This window comes from Numida meleagris, chromosome 2 (genome assembly GCF_002078875.1).
Source record: "Numida meleagris isolate 19003 breed g44 Domestic line chromosome 2, NumMel1.0, whole genome shotgun sequence".
Classification (NCBI taxonomy): Eukaryota; Metazoa; Chordata; class Aves; order Galliformes; family Numididae; genus Numida; species Numida meleagris.
In genome coordinates, this window is record NC_034410.1 from 92,384,121 (window position 1) to 92,408,450 (window position 24,330).

At 35.4% G+C, this 24,330-nt stretch overlaps 1 protein-coding gene across 1 annotated transcript in view; it reads right to left on the bottom strand.

Annotated features, from left to right (window-relative positions):
• DOK6 (docking protein 6) overlaps positions 1-24,330 on the bottom strand; it is a 262,715-nt gene that overhangs the window by 87,622 nt on the left and 150,763 nt on the right. The window contains exons 4-5 of the mRNA XM_021386341.1: positions 23,623-23,742; positions 15,743-15,932 (exon numbers count right to left, since the gene is read on the bottom strand). Of these exons, the coding sequence (XP_021242016.1) occupies positions 15,743-15,932; positions 23,623-23,742 (310 nt within the window). The remainder of the gene's footprint in view (positions 1-15,742; positions 15,933-23,622; positions 23,743-24,330) is intronic.

Below are 24,330 nucleotides of genomic sequence, written 5' to 3' on the forward strand. Positions count from 1 at the left end.
CCTGTTGCTTATGAATGAAAGAGATATAGTTTCCAAGTCTTGGAACCTGGGATCGTATTCAAATAGTTATTTGCTACAGGATATCTGCTATCCTATTATTCCCCAGTGAAGACAAGCTCACCTTGTAACAGTATTCCTCAGTTCTCCTCACTGCCTTAAGCAGCACAACACAGGTGAAAGAGCATTAATCTACAGTAACAACATTGATTTTGCCAAACACAAAAATGGTAGAGAGAAAACCCAAATAAAGCCATTACTCTTTAAAACAAATAAGAGCATAATAACACTGGAACCCTGTGGCAGTGCATCGCTACTTGCTACAATAGAGGCAATAAAAATTAGTGGCCCAGGATCTTTACTTTCTTCTTTTTCCCTTTTAAAATCCTAAAGCCAAATCTTTATGTTTGGGACTGTTTCCAGCCAGAGTCTTGCTAATGGAAACCTTTTTAGGTGAGACTTGCTAGTGTCCAAACATTTCTGTGGCAGAGAATGTGTCAATGAGGCACAACTCCAAACTTATTCAATCCTCTCTCAGGAGTTTTGTAAGATGGATACATCTACCAATTTACAGATGTGAGCAAAGTAACACCCAAGGAACTAATTCTCATAGGTACAATAGTTTCTTTTACTTTATTTTTTAGGAACTAGGGGAGCTATGATATTGGACACTATTGTACATGTGCCAAAAATATTTGGAGAAACTGGTTATGCTCAATCTAAAAGTTCAGCCAGAAAGAATTAATAAAATATCACTTTGCACCTGCACATACCAATAAATATGTCATTAAATATTTAACATAAGACTACGTTCAAAATGATCTGTAGAAGGATATGTCCTATAGTACCTCTAAATATTAAATGCTATTGGAAACACTTTGTACCTACCATGATGCAGACAGATACTGTGTTTGTTTCCTTACTTGGCTCTTAATATTGACAGAAAGGATGGGACACAGGTCTTTCCCATACTTCGATAAAAGTACAAGAATATATCCACTTAAGAAGAGTAAGGAAAATGTTTGGAGGGCTGAACACAAATGAATTAATAAGATTTTTGATGGTTGAATAATATTAAGACAATAGAAGTAAAAAAATACTATTGAACTAATATAGAGCCATGTTTACAAACACAGAACCTGAAGAAAAGCAGGGAAGAAAGCAAATTAGTTACAGTTAATGTAGCTAATTATGATGTATACTCAAAACACAAGTTATTTAATTTACGGAAAATTAATGCTGCATTCTCCCATTTCAAAAGTGAGGCACACACAGTGCAACAAAAACAAGGTGAGGGTTGGCCACTTTCAGGTAAATAGTGGTAGGACAAGAGGTAATGGCCTTACATTGCACCAGGGGAGGTTCGGGTTGGAAAAATGCCATAAGGAAAAATTTCTTCTCAGAACGTTATGCACTGGAATAGGCTGCCTGGGGAGATGGTGGAGTCTCTGTCCCTGGAGGTCTTCAAGCAAAGGGTAGATGTGGCACTGAGGGACATCAGTTAGTGGGCATGGTGGGGATGGGTTGATGGGTGGACTAGATGATCTTAGTGGTATTTCCTAACCGTAGTGATTCTGTGATAGAGGGAACACACTGACCACTCTATGCTGTTTGCTCTTTAAGTGAAAACACTACAGAACATTTCATGTGGGTACCCCCTTGGCCCTTTATAATGCACTATCCTTAATGGAATTGGCCACTTAAAGCATTGATGGTCAGTGCTGAAACTTTCACTACACGAGGATTTTATTGTGATGGGGACTTAAGCACTACTGTTTTCTTTCAATATCACTCTGTTTGCAAGGTATGAGAGCTATGGCTTTGACCACTTTGGCCACAGAAGAATTTCCAGAAAGTCATATGCAAATATTATGGGCATGCAGAGTTGTCTAGAGACACTCATCATGCTATGTACATCCACTAATGAGTAATTAACATATGCTAATGATATCCAAGGACTCATCAACACTAATCACAAAACTGGCAGGTTGTCACGGCTATAGTTTGGGAACAGCCTGCCATGGCAGCAATCCCTGGGACAGACTAAAGCACCAGGGATGAGACATGGGACGGCGATTTGCTAAAAAAATAATAAAGCTAGATTTCTCAATGAGAATAGAAATCTTAGCTAAGACCACATTCCTGGTCTGGACTTTAGCTAGACATGCACGCAGAAACAAGCATTGAAATAAGTTCCTTGTTGTAAACTGTATATGCAGTAGTCACATCAAAAAATAATTGTGTGAAATATATGGTCCCCACTACGAGCATTAAACATTCACTGAACTTCCACCAATTTTCTATATATGGTGTTCCTTCCCGCTTTAACTTTCTTTCTTCTACATAAGCTAGGAAGAAGTGAAGTAAACAGCTTTTATCTCTTCTCTCAATTGCAAAGAGCAGCAATCCTCTGTTGCATCAAACCCTCCATTTGCCTGGCACCTCTGTGTCCAACCTTGACCGTGCATACGCTATCTTTCTGATGGTGCTTCCAGCAGTGGGAAAACATTCTGCTAGGATCTGTCTTTAGTCTACTTGCTAAAATCAATTGCAGTGTGTCTTCAGGTAAGTAGAAGCTTGATAAGGACTTGAGAACCCTCAAAACATTTTTGTAGAATTTTCTTACATTAAAAAAGAAACTCCTTTCAATTACATAAGTAAGTGGGTATTAAAAAGTACTAGTAAACAAAAGAAGTGCCAAAAAAAAAAAAAAAAAAAAAAGAGTGGCCTGCAAAATACAATCATCACAAGGAAACACAGATCAAATGATGCAGAAAAAAGAGAGGAACTCATACAAAAGGACGAAAAAGAACCAGAAAGCAGGAGTTATAGTTTATAATTATATACTTAGACTGAGTGCCCACATATTTTCCAAGAATTACCTTATTTCCAAAACACTGTTGGGTGGTATGGCTATCAGTTTTCTTGATGTTTTGTCAAATGAGTATTTCTATCTCTGATTAACAGCAAACAGTTACATTAAGTTCCCTTAGTTGAATACATACTATGAGCCTTTTGTGAAACTACTGATGCTGTACTAGATTATGATATGTTTTGTGCTAATTTTAGTGATGATTTTGTATAAAATAAAAGGGTGTAAATATGAATGACAAGAATTGGCCATTTTCTGCATCCATCTTCTATTCTTTGCAAATATCTCTTCAAACCTGCTTTCTGCATAGCATGGGATTCCACTAATTGACAAGAGACACTCTTTGACAAGTCCACCAGCAGAAGGAAAACACAAAGAATTCAAAACAAATTTGGAACAGTAGAATCTAAAAGCATGAAATCAATCTTCTCTAATGCACAAGCTTTTTAAGTTCAGTGTACTTGCTGTCTTCCCAGCAAACCTGGGGCATTGTTAGAAAGTAAATGAAAAAAGCAATCTGCCTTTGCTGCAAAAAAAAACCTAAGATACTTTTACACTTGAGCTTACTTGTCTAGCTTCAATATTACATTATTTAGGCTCCTATAGTTTTACAATGCTTTAGCAATACTTTTATAAGGAATTTATAACATCCATGGAACTGCTCTGAATGCTGGACTGCATCAATCCCTTCTGTTCATGATTCTGTATGCCAGGTTTAAAAAAATCCATGAACAATAGATGCAAGGACTACTGTCTTCATTAAACATTTATATATATAGCTATCCAGAAAGGTAACACTATAGGTGTCAGAATACAAAGGGTACAAGGCTCTGATGTGAAAAATCAAGTATAATGGATACTCCTGGTTTCTCATGTGACCAGTCCTTCCTTAGACATGTATGCGTAATAGATTGAGCAAGTCTGTGGTTATGGCAAGTATGCCATAAAAACCATTTTGAGTATCCCAGTCAACAACCAGAAGTTTTTTGAATTATTTCCCTATTTTCTCACTCTGGAACATTCATAATATAGACATCCTTTATATCACAGAGCATTATTCTCAAGATAAATGCTAGTATACATTTCTATTTCTGTGTATTACTATTTCTGCTCTAATTTCTCTGATGGTCCTTTTTACCAGCTATTTGACACTACTTTCACATGCACTGAACACTTTTTTTCTTGGCTGCCCTCCATTTCATCTGCACTTCTAAAGCTGAGAGCTAATCATACCCATTTTTCTTTCTCTTTTTTTTTCTCTCAGAGAGAGAAATCAGTGCAACATGGATTAAGTAAGCCTAATATAAAAGACAAACTACCTGTAAAATAAAAAATTTGAGATGGTCAGCATCTGCCAATGACAAGCACTTATCCCACCCAAACTCTTTTTGCTACTTTTTGCTCAGATCTTCCACAGTTTTTTGACTAGATGTTATTCCTAAAACTCTAAACAAATTCCAAAAGCTGTTATAGTGTTCATTACAAAAGGAATATACCTTTACTCAAAAAATTCCTCCCCGCTTCTGTCTTATCAGCTTTCTTCAGTACGTGAGGAGCACATTCTCATCTCATCCTGATTCCATATAATTAGCCCATTCTGCTCTCCCACACAAAACCTTCCCTTCTGACTTTCATCAATCTCTTGAATTTCTACTCGTCTTAGCAGGCTGGTCCACTTGCTGTCCAATGTGTGCGCAAAACACCTTTGGAACACTCATGCCATGGTTCACTACAGACCACTGCTGGTTTGGATCACTGCTCTCACCCTTTATTCTCTGGCTTTTTATTCTCTGGTGGCACTGTCAGTTCCCTGAGATAAGTAAGTCACCTGAAAGATAGATCGTCTGACCTGTTTTCATTAAATAAAGGTTAGGCACTCTCAATCATCATCTGAAAGAACATCAGGGCTTTCCACTGAATCACCATCTAAACTGACCTTCAATTCTTTCCCTGACAGTAAGTGATAGTTAAGGTCAGAGGATTTCAGTTTCTTTTTCTTTCTTTCTTTCTTTTTTTTTTTTTTTGAGTTTTTAAACGCTGCGTATTATGAAATGTAGTTTTATTTATTTTTATAGTCAACTTTCATGAATTTTCAGGTATAATAGCACACAATTAAGGAAAATAAGGTCTCTTCTGCTATTCCCAAGAAGTTGTTTTCAAAAAGTGTATCTTTAAAATGTAAAAATCTGCATTGTTGCAGCGATTCAAGCAAGCCATACAAGTGCAATGTTATATCTGACTTTTCGGCCACTGACAGGATAATGAAGTAGATGAAGCATCTCAGTGAGTTATAGCACTGCACTGAATTTTCTTCCAAAAAGTCAGAAAGATCAAATGATGTCTGGAACTGCTGAGATTGAGGGATTCCATTAGATTCTGCCTTTCCCTCCCTTCTCTCTAATAAGACGGAAGCTTTTTAGAAAATGCGTGACAAGTGACTAGTCACAGTGGAAATAAATCACACACCATCACACTATTACTCAGAGTACAGAATTATTAATAGTGCAATAATAGCAATAACTTACAGTGATAGTGAAGTACTATTAGGAGGGACATTGTAGCTAATAGCATTTCCACTAACAGGGGCTAAGGGATAAACTTTCCTTTGGTACCTTATTTATAAGAGGAAGATTAAAGGAGCCCTTAGGACCAGTCAAGCCCACCTCAAAAATAGCCTTGCTTTTCTAGAATGCTACTGAGCAGACACTGTGCATAAAGTGCTCTCCATCTCCCTTATGCGACAGCATTTTGAGAGTTCTTTGGTTAATTTAAATTAGAAGAGAGGACACTTAGCTGCAGAGAGAGACTTGAGGGGGGGAGAATGTATGATAATTCTGGGAGAGCTGTGACATGGTTTTCAATTATCAGCTCCTTTTTCTCCTTAGCGGAATGCTTTGTGAAAACATTAACCAAATTTAGCGCATGGACTTGTACTCCATCAGAGCATACCAGCACTATCTAAAAAATAAATTACCCACAAACGTTCAATTTGATAATTCATCCAGGCCTTCCTATTGACATATATACAGCCATTTTCCAGAGTATTTACAATGGAGAAGAAGGCATATATTACATTATTTTACAAGCAGCACACATCTCTAAAAATATTTTTTTCATCTATTTGAATTTGTCTTAATAGCAAATCCTCGCAAAATGTAACTTGGATTTCATTAAGAGTGCAGCTGTTGAGAAGCGACGAAAAAATCTGTATCAGTTTTTGAGCATATTTTAAAGGCTTTAGCCAATCCTAAGTGTTCTCTGGCTTGTATGAATATATAATTAAAAAAAATTCTACACAAAAAAGCAAATGAAAACTAACTCCCCATCAATTTACTTTTAATATTACTGTCTTGGTTTTGTTTAGCTATAGCCTTTTAAAGTGGAGAATTTTTTGTTTTTCTAATTGATGGCATAATTAATGCAATTAATCATTAATTAATGGAATTAATGGAAATGCAAAAAAAAAGAGTAATTTAATGAAACTGATCACTACTTTAATGATCATTGGTTGATTTTTAAAACCAACTTGAAATAAATAGATCAGTAAAAAATAACCAGTTGGTAACCTCCACAAATACATATTACAAGACAGTCCTAGGTACAGAGATTACACATACATGTATGCAAAAGTATATATGCAATATGTATATACGCAATGTGAATGCATATAAAGCTCCGTTGATAGCAGCATTCAACTCAATGTAAAAAACAGATTTCAAGGACTGATGAAATGAACAAACATGGAAATTTCTGCACTAGAGTTTCTGCTGTCACACACTTTCCATATTCAGAAAAAAGAGGTACTTCTGGAACTGCTGCACTTCTGTGAACAATAGCATGAGCCAAAAACCACTCCAGTGACCTTTTTGAAGTGAAGAAGTCAGTGGGCACCCTGCAGAAATGCTACATCTTAGTAATGGTAAACAGTAAGATGCCAATATGTATTTTATCATTTAACATATTATTGGTGAGAACAGTGAATTAACACCATCAGAAAGAACAGGGGAACCTGGCAGACATTAGCAAACCTTCCAAGACCACCCTCTAAAGCAGGTTTCTCAGCTCTTGAGTAGACACTAACAGTTCTGCTACAAAAAACTTGATTCTAGTATCAAGTCCCAAGACTGAGGGAAAAACAAAACTTCCAGAGCAGTTTTTCACATGACACACAGGAGGCAATTGTTCAGACATCCAAATGACCCTTAAAACAAACCTACATGCCAACCAAAACCTAAGAACCACAGCCCCTGACAACTAATGAAAGCCCACAACTGTTTAAAAACATGCCCCTCTATGCTTTTGCAGTGCTCTGTGTGTGCATGTGCAAGCACACAGGTTCCTACATATTTATGAACAAGGCTCTTCTGTTGTGCAAATCTCATTCTTTGCATATTGATTACTTTCTTCTGTTTGTACAGTGCACAGCACAGAGAGGACATTTCAAATCTCCTCAGTCGATGGTTCTACATTCACAAGCTTTGGAGAAAAGGATTTACTTGTGCTTAGTATTTGTGCTGGCTAGATGGTCTCTGTTCAAATTGTGGCATTCTGAGTTACCCCGTGTTAAGTACTGAACACTCTCCTAGTGTCTATATAGATAATTAGGTGCCTAGTTTCAGCATTTTTAATCAGCTCATGCAAATTGGCTTGGTTTGGAGGAGAAATGCAGCAGTGTTTAAAAGCTAAAATAGAAATTCTGGTTCTTACTGTAAATGGTATCTATATGAAAACAAAGACTGTTAAGAAATGTGTTAGCATTTTGTATAGATGAGTGCCTGCGTTTTGCTGTTTTTTCTTTTTTTAACTGGTGACACTTTTAAAAAATTGTTTTATGTTTCAAATTTGTGATGTATCAGTCCTCCTACATTTTGAGATAGAAGGTTAAGGTTATTACAACTTCTGCAGAGAAAATGACCTGGTGCTGGGGCATCTATAGTTGTTCAGAACTGCCATATGAGATTAATTTTAGCCCATTGTGGAATTCAAAGGTTAAAATGTGGAGCTGAAATAATAATTGAGTCCTAATATGATTAAGAATGTATGAATTATTGTGTCTGTTTCTTTTTGCTCATACATTGCACAGCAACAGCCTCATTAGTCATATTCAGCATCAGGAATATTAATGCAAAAATACATGCCTGCAGCCAAGCAATATGTGTGAAAAAGAGACAACTGGAAAATGGTAAATACATTCGCTCCTTCAAAAGTAATGCTTCCTATTTACTTCTATGGAAACTACAACAGATACAAAGAGTGCAAGAACATTATTTGACAGAGCAAATTCTCAGCTATGAAACACTATTTTTCAACACAGTCAACACCATTAGCTATTCATTTTTGCCAGCCATGAACAAGAACTTGCATGCCATGCTTGTAGAAATCTGCACCAGAGAAGGTCACTGTCACTGTTGCCACTGCTGAAATGCACTAACCATCACCCCACTGTGCTCACATCCACTGGTTGGTCTCCATAAATGTTCAGCAATTGTCAACGGATGTCCATGGGTGCCATTTTTTATCATGTGGAGGAATTCAATGACATGCCTTTGCTTCATGACAACAAAATTTAGTGAATTATTGGTGGGAAGATTCAACCTCTAATGCTTTACTACAAACATCCAACTCTGATGTGGCTCAACATAATAAAATAGGAGGCATTACTCTCAGAGCAGTCCTAACATCAATTTTTCTAGGCTCAAGTATGGATGTAAAGACATCAGAAAGCAAAATGAGGCACACCCTCAAAATGTTTTAAAACAAGACTTATTTTGATTTTGCCACATAAACATGTTACAAAGGAGAAAGGAAATTACATGTTTCAGTTTGAGGACATAGTCCCTGTTATCTCATGATCATAAAAAGAAATGTAACATGCTATCTGTTAATATATTAGGCAAACATAAACAGTTCTTAGTGATTTCATTAATAGCTTTGTAATGCTTAGATCACCCAATTATATTGGATATCTAGTGATCAGCTGAAAAGAAAAACTCACGCTGGGCCCTCCTGGTTGGAAAATACCACAGAAATAGCTTCTGTTTCGAGTTGTATATCTTTTGTGTTTGTTAGACAAACTGTAGATGACTTTTTTGAACCCCATACATTCCACTACTTACAAATTCATCAAGAAATTAATTAGTGATGTTTTCATTCCTACAGATTTAGCATGTATGTATTTTTTCATTCATGTGCTACACAACTTCACCTGTGTATCTTGTTGCACTAGGAGTCAATGACTTTTCAAACTGTTTGCAAAGACTTAACAAAGATAACTGTATTCTCTGGATAGATTGTCTTTTTTTTGTGATGTCATTGTTTTTCTCATAAAAATTAGAGTTTTTATGGCAAAGTGGAATGTCTCAGGCATTCTTTATCAGTTAGAGCAAGGGTTTTGTAGGTGTTTGTACAAATACTGTGGTAGAATTTTTAAAACATCGACAAAAGAAAAGCAGAACATTTTTGAACAGAAATTTAGAATAAAGAAGCTAGTAAATAATCCCTACTTCTGTTCTTCTATTTGCCATATTTGGTTATATTGTAAAGAATTTTATTGTATGAAATTTGGCGTCTCCTACTCTTTCTTACCATTACTAAATCAGTCTGAGAGAAGCCTTGCAAAGAGAAAATGCAATGAGCACTTTGTAAATCCGCTATAACAAGCTATATTAGGTTGTTCCCCCCCTCCCCCCCCCCAGCAAAAGAGCTCTTAGATTAGATAGAATGATCAAAACCAGAATAAGAGTCACGCTGATGAGTTAAACACACAACTCCTTTTAAAGTAGGATTTAAATGAATCAGATTTAACAAAGAATTTATTCCAGGTCAGGAATCTGGGAGAAGGAAATTGGGAGTTGAAATTAAGTTGCAAGGGAAAAAAAGTAGAAGAGAACTACAGTTACATTGTATTAGAATGTAACCTTGGCATTACTAAATACTAGGAAATAATTGAATCTTTTCAGTGGTGGTATTGTCACTTGTACTAAAATCAGAGCTATATGATTAATAAAAAAAAAAAAAAAGGAAGAATACGCATGAGATATTTCTGCATTTTTTTTAAATAGTTCTTTACAGATTTTAACAATAAATGCTGCTTAGCGGAAGAATATGAGAAAGAGGGAAACGTGCAGTGAGAAAACAGATAAAACAAAAACACATAAAGTTCACATTGTGGGTAAATAAGGCTTTTTTGAAAATATCAAAAAGGTGTAATAGAAAAAAAAAATCATAACAATAAAAAAGTGGAGGTTACTAAGAACTCAGAACGCTTATGTGAATCTATAAATCTATTTACTGCATCTGCACATGAGCACTCACTCATTTGGCTTCTAAACCCAAGAAGACTTACAAATACTGGGGTGCTTTTGAACCTATGATAAGTTTACTTCATGATTTAGACAAGGCATCAGCAATCAGGAATGGAATGCTTTTCTTCAGGAAGGTGTGGACCTGAGCTGGTGCACTTACACCAGCAGCTGAAGCCCCAGAACAACTGTCTCATGAGGTACATATATAAGGGGCCTCTCCCCACTTAGAAGCTATTTCCCATAACTTAAGGGTTAATTGACTAATAGTTTTCACATTAATACCAAAAATCACCACAGAGGTCTGACAGACAAATGAAAGATTTCAGTCAGATGTATTGCCTGAAGCAGACACTGAACTTTCTGTTTCAGATAACCCTAGCATCTGTGTATCTCCCACTCAGAAAATGAGTATGTCAGTCTTGGGTCACATAAATTGAAAAAAAATATCTGAGAAAGCCTCATGCCACCACTCTGTCATGTTTGAGCTTAATATTTTCTTAACCAAAGAAATGGATCTTAGAAGTGACATGGAATATGACATTTCATTATTTTTTGTCTGATGAATAAAAAAACAACACAATCAGAGTAAAATAAGGAAGGAATAGTTTAACATGGTTTAATACCACAGTATTCAAGCTGTGTTCCTCAAATGTATGGAAAACATAAACTTGGAAATACTTGAAATCATTTAGATTTCAACATCTTGTATATAAAATAAAAGAAAGTAAATGTCAGATGAAGGAGTGTGTTGCGGATTCACAGCTACTTCTATTCTCAAAACTCCAGGAGCGTAATTACTGCCTCCACCTCTCTACTGAGCTGGAAACTGAAAATATCTGACAAAGTTTGGCTTGGGCTTCCACGACAAATAGACTTATTGTAATCTCTCACTGCACATAACTTGATGTCAGCTTGACTTTGGCTTTTTTTCATATACCTCAGACAAGCACTTAACAGACTGGACAAGACAGTTTCAATATATACTTTGAAAAATGCTGTTAAATGTAAATGGCAGAATTGCAGAAAAATGAAAAAAAAAAAAAAAAAGAGCATTTCAAGAAGAACAGTGTCCAAATATGTTTACTTTTCCTTACCCCAAGATATGAAAAAAATTCTGACTTCTTAGGAAGTCTCTTCTTATGCTAGGAAAATTGCCTCAGCCAGTTTGTTTTTTCTGTAAGGAAATCTTGGACATCTTTTGCTTTTGCTTTTTCCGGAGAGTAAATTTTAAACATTTTTATGGCCTTTAGATTGTTTGGTTTACATTGGAGAAACAAAATGAATACTGAAAGTTCAGCACTGAAAACAGTGACTTCACACCTAATCTTGTACCTGAGATAATTTATCTGAACCTTTTCTATTACTTTTTTGGCATGTTTCTTAGATTGCATAAAATTAATTATTCCGGAGCATACTTGCAGTATCTTCTTCTAGAAAGTTAAGTGGGCACTTCCCTAAGGAGCACGTTTTCCATTTCAGGACCTTAAAATCAGGATCAGTCACACATTCACACCCATGTGGAGCAGCAGTTCCACAAGTTTCAAGAGAAATGAGCACATTTGCACAGATCAACTGCATTCTTATGTAGAGTATCTCCAACACATTCAGTATCCAAAATAGCAATAACGAGGTGCTTGAACACATTACGTGGGAAGGTACATTAAGGAAAACTTGTTGACTTATTGATGATTCAAAAATAAAACCAGCCAAGCCAATCTGAATCTAGTTTGATGTAAAGCCTGGCTCTTGGAAAAGCATTGTATGTGTTCTATATTACTAAATTCCCATCCACTATGTCAGAGGTACAGTATCAATCAGTACAAAGCCATTGCTGAGCCCAACAAAGATGTGAATTACTGTTTTTTGATCAATGGATTGATTGTATCTGATTGTATACCTTTGTCAGGTTCTCTTTGTTTCAGCTGGGATGGAATTGTTTTCTTCAGAGTGTCTGCTATGATGCTATGTTTCGGTTCTAGGAGAAAAACAATGTTGGTAACACAACATTTTTATAGTTGTGTTTATAGTTGCTGCTCAGCAGTGCTGTACAGAGCCAAGGCCATTCTCAGCAAAGAGCCTAAGGAGCTGGGAGGGAACAGAATTAGGACAACTGACTTAAACTGCCAAAGGGATATTCCATACCATATGACATCATGCAGAAAGAGTGGGGGTGGGAGTTCATCTGTCTCTCTTCCGCTGCTTGGGGAGCAAGGTAGGCATTGGTTGGGGGGTGGTGAGCAATTGCTTGTACATCACTTATTATATACATTCATAGACACATATACAGATATAGTCATAACTATTTTCCTTTTCCTTTTCTCTGTCTTAGTAAAAAGTTTTATCTCAACCCACGAGTTCTACTTCATTCTTTTTGATTCTCTCCCCTGCCCCACTGGGAAGATGGGGAGTGAGCAAATGGCTGTGTGGTGCTTAGCCACCTGCTGGGTTAAACCACAACACAGGTACTTCAAACTATGAGAATCTCACCATTCTGCATCAAACTAAGCCATATAAAACTGTGCTTTCCCCATGTCCCAGATAGGGAAGAATACAAATTGACTAAATTGGTTTGCAAGGAATATTTACTTTTAGTGGCTTTCTATGCAAGGAAGAGTAAGAATGGGTCTAACTTCATAGCTAGTGCAAATATACTTAATCACAAACTCAAACTGAGTGGAAAAATCAGCAGAAAAAAAAAGTCTGTGTTCATTCCTCCAATGATATAGACATCCTCTCAGCTGTGTAGCTATTAGATTACATTAGACAAACAAACAGTTTAGTTTTATATATCTGAGTACATATTCAATTTAAATAAAAGGCAATATGTTTATTAAATATAAATTTAAATGAAAGGCAATATTTTTATTAAATATAAATTTAATTGTTTGAAAGCTTAAGTTTGATCTACTTTTTTATCACTGTATTTTTTTTTGTGAATACATCCATTTATTTTAACGCAAGACATTTGCTTTGTGAAACAAAGTAATATGGATGGATAATAAATATACATAAAATTGAGCTCTTAACATTCATACAAATTAACCCCAATCACATACACTTCATAGCTGCTAACAGTCAGTAAAAAAATAAGAACCTATTTCAAAATATTTTCTTTAAAACAATTGTCTCTATTAATATTTAAGTCTTAGGGAAAAAATAAAGCAACAACCCTCTTACCACTTTTACTGTGTAACGTGCTCATAAAACATGGATGAGCGCTTCAATTCTGATAAGAAAGGATGCATAGGAATTTACTGCATTAAGGTACTAGGAGATCAAAGGACAAAGATAAAATCATGTTCAGAAAGATAAGAAAGATGCTGATTAAAAAATAATTAAAAAAACCCACAAAAATAAACAACAGATTTTAAAAAGAGCATTAGTATTGCCCTATATAGTTTTCTGATGTTACTGAAAATACTGATTTTTCTCTCATTCTCTTTTTTACCTCCACATTTTTTCTGCTAATTTAATCTAGCCTTTGTGCATTTCCAAATCAGATATATAAAAAAGCACTTCCAAGCAAGCAAGAAGGAAGAATCAGATCAAAGACAATAAAGGATGACAGATAAAGGCAGAGCTGGCTAATAATCATAAACACGGGAAAACAATCTACTTTCATCAGGTTGCATGGTCTATGGATGTAGGGGATGATGATACTAGTACTCAGATACTAGTATAGAATTAAAGTACTGTGGGAGGCTTGAAAAAGCAGAGAGATAAAACTCCCTTCTTAGCTGAATATATACAGCCATTATGTGCAGTCTGTTAGTACCAATGTATGATAGAAATAGAGCAGTACAGAAAGTAACAATTCAGCAAAAAGAGATTTCAGTATGATATAGAATGACTTTTGTTTTTCATGAAGAAAACACTGCAGAAAAAGTGTGCACACATTTTGAGAGATAAATAACAAATCAACTTCAAGTGATTAATTTGAATTAGTTTTTGCACCTTTATTTTTAGTTAATGACAATTCTCATTTCCAAGTAGAGCCTCCTCCAGAATCAATTAAAAGGAGTGCATCTTCTCAAGAGAGATATACTATTCTATACAAACAAACACATCAATCACTATCATTTTAATGCAAAAACTACCCCTTCTTCCTTAACAGAATGCATGCTTAGAAATATAAATTAAGTCAAAGAGTCAGATGAATGGGATGTTCAGAATGAATACAATAAAACTAAATCCTTTACTTTCCTCATTTTTTTTTTCTTCTCCGGATGAATATGGTATGTTTCAGACACTGTTTTTGGCATTTCATTCAGTTTCTGGTGTTGAACAAGAATGCTGCTTGAAGTAGTTTCCCATGAGACAGTTTAAGGCCTGAGTGAAGGAATGATTTAGCAAATTGTTCTTGCTAAAATCATACACTTGAATGAGCCCCATGGCTTAATCATCAAAATTGAACTGAAGTATGGTTCAGCCTTTGCTGATTTTTGGAAAAACAATATAAATAAAAGGAATTACATGTTCATGATTGATAATGGTGAATTTACCACAGAAAAGTAGCAGAGCACTAAAATTCTCTTGTGATCAATCTGGATACACAAACTTACAAGTTAAGTAATAAATCCCATTAATAAGAAACAGTGGAGGAATTTTGCCTGCTACCTCGTTAGGCTGTGAGTTCCAATTCATCTGTCTTTTTGTTTGTGATCACCAACTACACTTTCACAAATATTTGATATGTGTGAATGTAATGATATTTAATACGTACACACTGAAATGTGTATAGAGCTTTTTAATGAAGCAGTGCAGCTAAACAAATAGTATAGGAGCAGTTGGGATTCCATAGGTTTCTCCCACTAATTCAAGCTTCAGCACAAGTAAGACAGACTTTGAAAAGTCTAGAACCTCAAAATGTAAGACTAAACATCATCAAGGACAGAAATAAACCTAGAATGTATCGAAAATAAAAGGTAGTGAATCTAGTGATAGAAAATGAAGGCATTGAATGCATTAAAAAAAGATACGAAAGGAAGGCAAAACAGAGCTGCATGGATATTTAAAGCTGGTCTGAGAATAGAAATGGCAATGAGGATTAAAAAAATGCAGACAGGAAAATAGAGTGAGCCTTTTTATGGGCTCACAATGTTCTCTGTACTCTTGCTTGCAATTATACACCAGGCTGGCAATCAGTCATCAGGAACATCCAAAAAGTAATATCTACTGTGATGGAAGCTATCTCCCTGTATTATGAGCCTTTTCCATGATCCAGAATTCATTTATTTTACATCAACAGTACTCAAATATATATCACACTAGTGTGTAAGCATAGTGAGACCTATAAAACTTAAGAATGACAGTTCAATGGCAGTTAAATAAAAATCAGAGGAAGGGGATGTGACAAGCAGGAAAGTTTAAGCTCATTTTAAATATGAGGTATATTAATGTTTATTTCAAACACTGGTCTGAATATAACGAAAAGTAATATTCAACAAATGGAAGTCTATGGAGAGACCATGCATTCTGTCTTTCTTACTTTAAGATGAGAAGCAAATCTAACTGAGACTGCATCTCAAAAATAATTTACCTCTTCTTGCTGTTTCTCTTTAGCTCTTACCTTCCAGATTCAAATGTGAACCATGTTGAGTCACGCCCATATCTCCTCAAAGAGCTCAGAGGCCACATGACCAGCTTGACCTTGGCATTGTGGATGTCCCAGAGATAGATGTTTTCATGTGTGATCTGCATTGTACATTCCCCATAGATATCTAAATTTGGTGTAGGCATAAGATATACATTGAATCGCTCTGGAAAACAAAAGCAGAATAAGGCATAGCTAGTTAAAGCAAGAGTTAATATTAATTTCTTTTTTTCAATAAAATAAAGTCTAGTTACTGAAATTTTAGGAACCAAGGTGAAATTTCTAGCCTGTGAACAGAGGTGAGGATTCTCTGATGCCCAAGAAGCACTGTCATGTGCATGAGAAGAGTAAGAGGGAATCATCATTTCATTTTCAGTATAAATATTACAACAGACTGAAACACCTTTCATAGATGATCTTCAGTGTTCTTTTTGACATATGTCCCCAGCAACTTGACTGAAACCCTCATCCTCACACTAAAGTCCAGATAAGGTCACAGTAAGGTCCAACAAATCAAAATTTTCTGTGATTTAGAAATAGAGATTCCTCTACCAAAGAACAGAACTACAGACTGAAGTCTGCTAATAACTGCTTTCTTTGTGTTCAGTTTCTGTTTATTTGCCAAACTCAATAAAATTCATAATATTTTTCATAATCGGTTACTTTCTTGAAAAATCTGATTCAACACAATATGTTATTATGGCCTTGACATCAGTTGCTATCATCCACACTTCTTCATAGTGCACCCACTGCAATAAGAGGTCAAGGGCATGAACAAATTTCTAAATTGCCTGAATTGCATGCGAGTTAATAATCAAAGAAACAACTGTCATAACAGGAAAAAAAAGAGTAAACCGCAATAATAGCAAGATAATTTTAAATAAAAATTCGATTTGTTTTTGAAAAATAACTAATATTTCTATGATTTAGCTCTACAAAGAGATGAAAGCAGTAAAATTTCAGGTTGTTCATTTGGAAGTGCTGGAGTGCGTTTTAACTCTAAAGGCACTGAAGTCTTAGGGCTTAAGAGCACATGATAAGAGAGAGGAGGTGATTCACAACTTCTAACAATTTCCTTTCATCTTTGAAACAGGTTAGAAATGCCAGTGCTATTACACTGAAAGGTGTTGACAAAAAAAGAAAAATTAAAAGCATGAACATATTAAATGCTGCATGAATGGTACCAGAAAAATGTACTTTTAAGGGAAGGCTGATAGAAAATTTCTCTCTTACATCTTAATAAACGAATGACGGTTTGGTACAGAATATTTTGAATCCAGCATCTGCATGACATTTTCTCGTGGTTTTTTTTTTTTTTTTTTTTTTAAATTAGGAAGGAGTTTAAAGTAATCAAAATAGGTATAAAGTGAAATAATCACAAAAGTCAAAACGAGATGCAGCTTGCAGTTTGACAGTGAATATCTCCAAAATTATTTCTCCATTTTTACAATGTTTACTATATGTACTTTTCTGACAAATCAGTGAAAATACTGCTAATAGTTGAGATAATATAAAGTATACCATAAGTGTGAATGAGTGTGGGCATATCTATAAAGCTGCAAAAGTTTGGCTGAAGAATTAATAGAACCGCTGATTGAGCACTTAGCTTCGCTGTCCTGTATAGCTATACGCAAACATGCTATTCCCAACGTAATTGTGTTCTGGTTAATTTAATTTTGTCCCATCAGTGACTCCCCAATTGATTCACTCCATCTCATAGCCATTCAACTACTTCTTCCAGGCTCAAGTTCCCATTAATCACACTAATGGGTCTTAGCCCTATACGTTGTATTTTATGACTAAGGTATCAAGAGAAAAATTTCTAATGTTTTATAAAGTCTTCTGACAGAGTACAAATATATTAGGACATGTTGTTTAAATTGCTACAAAAAGCTTTCCCTAACTCTCAGAATAATGGATTTAGCATAGGTTGAATCTAACATCTACTGAATGAAAAACTCTCACATAGATGTGAGAGCCAGTGACTGTACAGGGAAGGGAGCAGTGGAGAACCAGATAACTCAATTTACTATGAAATTATATATTTGCCCTTTTTCGGTATTTAAATGTTGCTGTGATACATCACACAAAAATGCCTAAGATCTATGCTTTTGTCATGTATCAGACTCCTGCACTACCACACTGTTGCTTCCTATTCCTCCTCTATGTGAAAGAAAGATAGAGATGACTGGTGTATCACCTGCTTTGCTCCACCTTCCCTTTACATCATGTGAAACCACATTGTGTATGGGGGGGAATGCCACTAGTATATGAGGTGAAATCTTTTCCTTAACTTCACTGACAGAATGCCTGAGATAGCAGAGAAAATGGAAAGGTACAATTACTTTCTGAAGTAGACATTATACCACTGTGTGGAAGACACCGAATATTTCAAGCTCTTTTAGAAGCCACCAGAACTCTCACAAAATGCTCTACTGCTATGAAGTGTAAGAAGATATTGCATGAAGGGTACTGAGGACATATAATATCCTCAAACTGTCAAGAGACATTTGTTGACTTTGCAATGGAGGTCAGTGTCTAAGGTGAGGTGTCATGGATTAAAGAAAGTCTGGCTGATTGAACTGAACATCAGCTGCAGGGCAAAATGTATGACCATTGGTAGTTAATCAAATTGGCAAAAAAAGAACGTGTACAAGAGTGCTTTTGAAACTAAAAATTAGTAATATTTTCATGTAGCAGAAAATTGAAGACATCAGAAGGTGCAAATACTATTAAATGATTTCAGTAATTAAAATGTAGGGTCTAATTTATCCATTTGAACAGGTTTCTAGATAATGACAATGATATCATTCCATTTGTAGAGAGAAGCTTTTCCCTTAAACTCATGTCAGCAAGAACAAACATTCAAAGGCTGTATTTGGTATGTCTGGACTCAGTCCCACATGAATTCAGTCTTCAGATTTTCTGAATCACATGTAATAAGATATTTAGCTTCTCTGTGGATCAGTCATCATCTGCGCATCAGTGAGGTGAGATAATAACAATCCACTGACTAGTAAGATTAAGTAAATAGAAGTTAATGAGTGCCTCAGAAAACGGGGAGATGGAATATAATGCTATCCTGTGGGACAAGGCAAGACTGAGGCTGTGCAGGCACAATTAATTCCTCAGCATTATGATCCTCCTCCCTCCAAAATACGCAAGGTTCAGGGAGTGGGGGAGCCAGTATGAACAAAAATGCTGATATTTTGCCATGTGTATTCCACTGTTTTGACTGGGAGGCCTAATGAGCTCATTCTAATCATTTTATCACTGGACTCCTTTGCCTAAATCATCCCAGCTGGAAAGCTGAGCAGACAGCATTGAAATCCTGTAATCCACAAGCTTCGTTTCGTTTCAGCTTTAATATGAGGGAAAAGGTGCTTATAGAAAGAGGCAGTCAGATTGGTGTGATCCCTACAAGAGGAGGCTTTGAAAGCAAACATTCAGTTTCTATCTGGAAGAAACTCTTCCATCTGTCTTCTGCAGCTGACTGTAGCTAATTTTCAGGTGGAAAGAGAGCCCTAAGTCTTGGTCACAGCACTTTGTGGTCATAAATATTTAAGTCCATTATAGCAATTCTCTCCTGGTTTACATCATGAGGAACCATGCTTCTAGAATTAATTTTACACCTTTGCTTATAATTATTCTGCTCTGCTTCTGTTAAAAACGCATGGAAGTGTTTATTAGCATCTTAATGAAAATAAAAAAGCTATAATAAATTAATTATTTTCAATTATTTCACTGATAAATAGTAAAACAGAGAAGAATCTGAAACCTCACTGGCTTACCCAGGTATTAAAACTGCAAATGCCTTTATATTCAGGATAAAATCAGCAAGACGGGTTAGAATACTAAAAAGATATTTGTTTCTGTTCTTAGATTTTGGTGTGTACTATGAATGCTTGCACATGCATTGAGATCTGGAGAGCAACTTTCCACTTTTCCACTTCTACATGAAGACACCACTCTACATTCACCTTCTCTTTCCCTATCAACAGCTTTAGAAACTTAAACAAAATGAAAGGCATGTATAAGTATCATGGGATAAAAGACTACTTGTTGTCATTGTTATTAGAGTCCGGCTGAGACCAGAATTTCTTTCCTGGAGTCATTACTGGGTATTATTATTTGTCTTATCATTGTACATACAGCTGCACTCCTAGTATCCTAAACTGATTATCTAAATGAGATCATGTAGTCTTTACTGCTTTTGATTTAATTCTATATGCTCATACTTAATAAAATAATCTAAATAGACATTCACAAATGGTAAGAAACTACATTTGCTGTGAAAATAAATTTAAAGAGGACCTAGGGTGCTGTTTTAGGGCTGAGGAACAACAAAAATCACATGGATTAGAAGGAAACAGAAGGTAAAATGGTTGGAAAGTAAGGGAAGCTTTATTTCAGATATCAGCTTTATTAGAAACTGTGCATCACTGCAAACTAAGCAGCCATTGGTTTTGAGCCTTGGATATAAGAATAAAACAACATAAGGGTCATTTTCTGCAAAGCAGTTTACACAGTAATGCTTGTGGTAATACTTGAAGGAATAACAGAGTTGAAACAGTGAGAAGCTTATGATACTGATGTGCTTTGCACAAGTATCACTTAGAAGTCTTCTCTGTTCTTTCCACAGTAGTATCTAAAATTGTCCCCTCTAAGCAGTGGAATCTATAGTATGGCTTTTGTAGCTACCATCACCAGAGAACTTCTTGTTGCTAGAGAATCAAGCAACAGTGCAGTTCCAGTAAAAGTGATCTCACGGGCACCTAGTGAACAACCTGGAATGATACAAGAATTAATCTGTTTCAGTCATTGTGATGCCATGTATTTTATTCTCAGGTGACAGAAATAAGTAAACAACGTATGGCCTTCACCCATGACAACTGCACGCTAAACACCAATTCTGCCAGTCTTTGAAACAAACTGTTTTACAAACCATATTGTTGCATCTGTCACCAATAAATAAGTAAATAAATAAATAAGTAAATAAATAAATAAATAAATAAAATCTTAGGACCTGAGTTGCAAGAGTGAGAGGGGAAGGACAAACAAGCTCAGATGTAACTTTTCAGGGACATGGTTTAGCGGTTTGGTGGTAGGCGAATGGTTGGACTAGATAACCTTAGAGGTTTTTTTCTACCATAGTGATTCCATGATTCTATGAAAAAGAGTTGTTAGACAAATCACAAGAAAAACACATGATTTACTGCAAACCTTGCAAACTAAGTGTGCTGGTTGGAGGGGCATAAACTTAGTTCTAGTGACTAAAACAGAAATCTACACAACAGAAAACTCACTCTTTTCTCAAGAGATAGCCAACTTGATCTTTTCACTGAATACCCTTAGAAGGTCCCGCTATACATCACACAAATGTCCTCTAAGGGAAGGAATGGTTAAGTACTTGGACACATGAAGAACAGAGTGTATTAAAAATATCATTGCTAGGACAAAGTAAAGAAGTTATGAAAAAAAAACCACTTCTTTCAGTTAGATCTTTTCTGATCCAAGAAGTATCAGATTGCAAACACTTCAAAAAATCTTTAAGGCAGAGAAACCATTTATAAAAAACAGTGGGATTGGATTAACACCTACTCTGTTGGGATTAATGGTGTTAACACCCTGTCATATCACAGAGATTTAAGCAGTACATTATAACACTATTACTCGATTGCTTTTAGCCCTTAAAATGTCAAAGAAAATCTAAAATTGCAAACCCACTGATACTATAGTCTCTATGAGAGTGCAATCTGTGGAGCTGGTACACTTGGACAGATGAAGAACATAGTGTATTAAAAATATTAGGACAAAGTCAACTATACAAGGAACACATACAAATAAAAATGAGGAAATTGTGCAAGAAAATAAATTTGAAATTTTTATTAGAGTTCACCAAATGATTCCATCCTCCTATTAGTCACCTTTTTTCATGAAACTGTCATGCAGAGATTGATACTGACAAGTTTGCAGAATAAGATAACTACACTGAGCTGAAGTCACCGTTCCAGTTGACTGGCTTTTCCTAAGGAATCCTTAAATAAAACTCCTACAGCACACCTAAATGAAAAAAAAAAAAAAGACTTCTTATGAATTTCTCTGTATTCTCCTCTCAAATTGATTAAAAGACACTTCCAAACCAGAATTTACTTTACTTCCAGAACAAGACAACTAAGGAGACAACTTTGAATTTCAAACATGCTTATTAAAAAGTCGAGTTGTGCATCAAGAGGATGTGGGAAGGAAGCAGACAGGTATCAGAATTACTTGACTGAGATACTGTAACTAATGGTTTAGTAGAGGATGTTCTTCAAATATTGGATGATAAGTGTACAGCCACTGGCTAATTCTAACCTCCATGCATTCTTATTCATGTGATATGCACAAAAAGTACATGCTTTGTTTCCTTTCATTTACTTACTTAGAACAATAAAGATGCTAATAATGTTCATATATGCTGGCTGGGAGCCATGCAATTAATTCTACACTGAAGGAATTGAATTAAGACTAGTTCACCCAATAGAACTAACCTATGTCTTTTGGAGGTCATGTGTATAACTGGATCTCTCCCTTTAAAGGACAAGATGGAGTATTTACTACCCATGTCTGAAAACTGCTGGACACTACATGATTTCACTGCAGAAAGTGCTTAAGAATTTTCAAGCTATTTTTCTGCTCACATCAGAGACTTTTCATGAGATTTATTTCCCACCTAATTCATGAAGTAACTTCACCTGCTCACATAGTTCTCTCTTCAAAGGTACACATAAAAGTTTTATACCTACAAGCGTATAGTGGATAAGATGCTTTAAGTGGTATCTGATCATTATCTCTTTCCTACATTAGTAGCTTTTCTTTCTATACTTGTATGACAGCTTGAGACAAGTGGAAAGCTAAAACAAGACACAAATTAAATCCTGTGATTCCGGAAACAATTTCACAAACATTTCAACACCCTTTAAATTGCAAAAGAATAATAACTGATCTTTGAATAGAATTTCCTGAGGATTTCTGTACATTTTATGTTATTAGGTTCAGAGATGTCTGGAATATCTTAAGAAATTAATAAAATATATTTGACAGTGCTATTCATTCTTTAATTTAATTATGTCATTTTGTTTATAATGATAGTTGGCTTGTTTCATTATGAACATTGAGTCAGTTTGTTTTATTACTTTGTTAAAAGCTATCGGATTTTATAAAAGCATCAGTACAGTAATAATTATTGAGTGCTGTAATTTAAAGAGGAACGGATGAGCACATTTTGGTTTTGCGCTCTTGTTCATTAATAGGAAATAAGTGACAGGATAATCACAGAATTTCTTTTGTTATTGGATATTGCACCCACTAGCAGCCTTTCTGGACATGTATCTAAATTTATGTTCCAAAGACTTACAAGCTTGACTTAGTGCTGACTAGAATATTCCATTGTCCTTTCCACCTCTAATTGACATCATTTAGATGTAGATTTTTCATTATTCCAGACAGGTATGAGTTTAAAGCAAGTATGAGTTTTCTAGTCCAAGGTGCTGTTGTAATGTTCACATCTGTCTTTTAAAGGCTGTGAACAATACCTACTATTTTTTTCCACTGTACAGAATATATTGTTTCACAACCAGAAAGGTCATTGCCATCCACAATGAAAACATAAAATTCTATTTGGTATAGAATTCAAACACATTTATTTGTGGGAAAAAAAAATGATTAAGCATTGAAAAGACATCCGAATGCATTGTTACTAATTAGTTACTTTTAGGTAACAGGAAAAATCCACACAAATACACAAACACTAGCAAAGATAACGTGGGGCATAAGCTAATACCTCATATAGGAGCAATTACAGAGTTACTTACCATTTTGTTCTCTCTGGACTCCAGCAGCAAGCAAATCCGGTTCTCCAAGACTTATATCATTAAGCCTGGTTCCTAGACACTCCATGCAAAGATGTTTGCACCATTCTTCTGCCTCTAGTTCTGGAAAAATAATAAAAATATTTAAATTATAATGTTAACAATTTACTCAAAAAAGGGTGAAAACCCACTAACTTCTTACAAACTAATTTGAGTTAGTAACATCTGTTTCACATCTGTTTCTTTGCAGTGATTTATGAACCTATATAAGAGTTCTGAATATTAGGACTGAATTTCTCATTTTCAAATTCGGGGCTAGGAAGTGAAGTTAACTTAAAAGAGAAAGAATAAGTGAGTCTTCAAGGCAGTCTTTCTAGAAAGCCTCCTTGAAAGAAAAATGTAATTTAGAAAAACATTGGATATAATATCTGAAATAGCATTTACTGCTCTTTAGCTAAATTTGAACTACTGAAAGACTTTCTTTTTTTAAAAAGGTTCTAGAGCATTTTTCTAGGACCTAAGGAAACCACAGCAATAGGAAGCTCTTTAAAAACAAATTTTCCATCTTTGCTGTACTGAATGCCTATGCTTGTCCTGTCAAGATAGTCAGAATAAGGAATTGTTTCAGTTCTGCTCACCTACTTCTGGTCTTGTAGCAATGTGGTCGTTAGTTGGAACTTTTGTATAACAATTCAAAACCTCCTTTTCCTT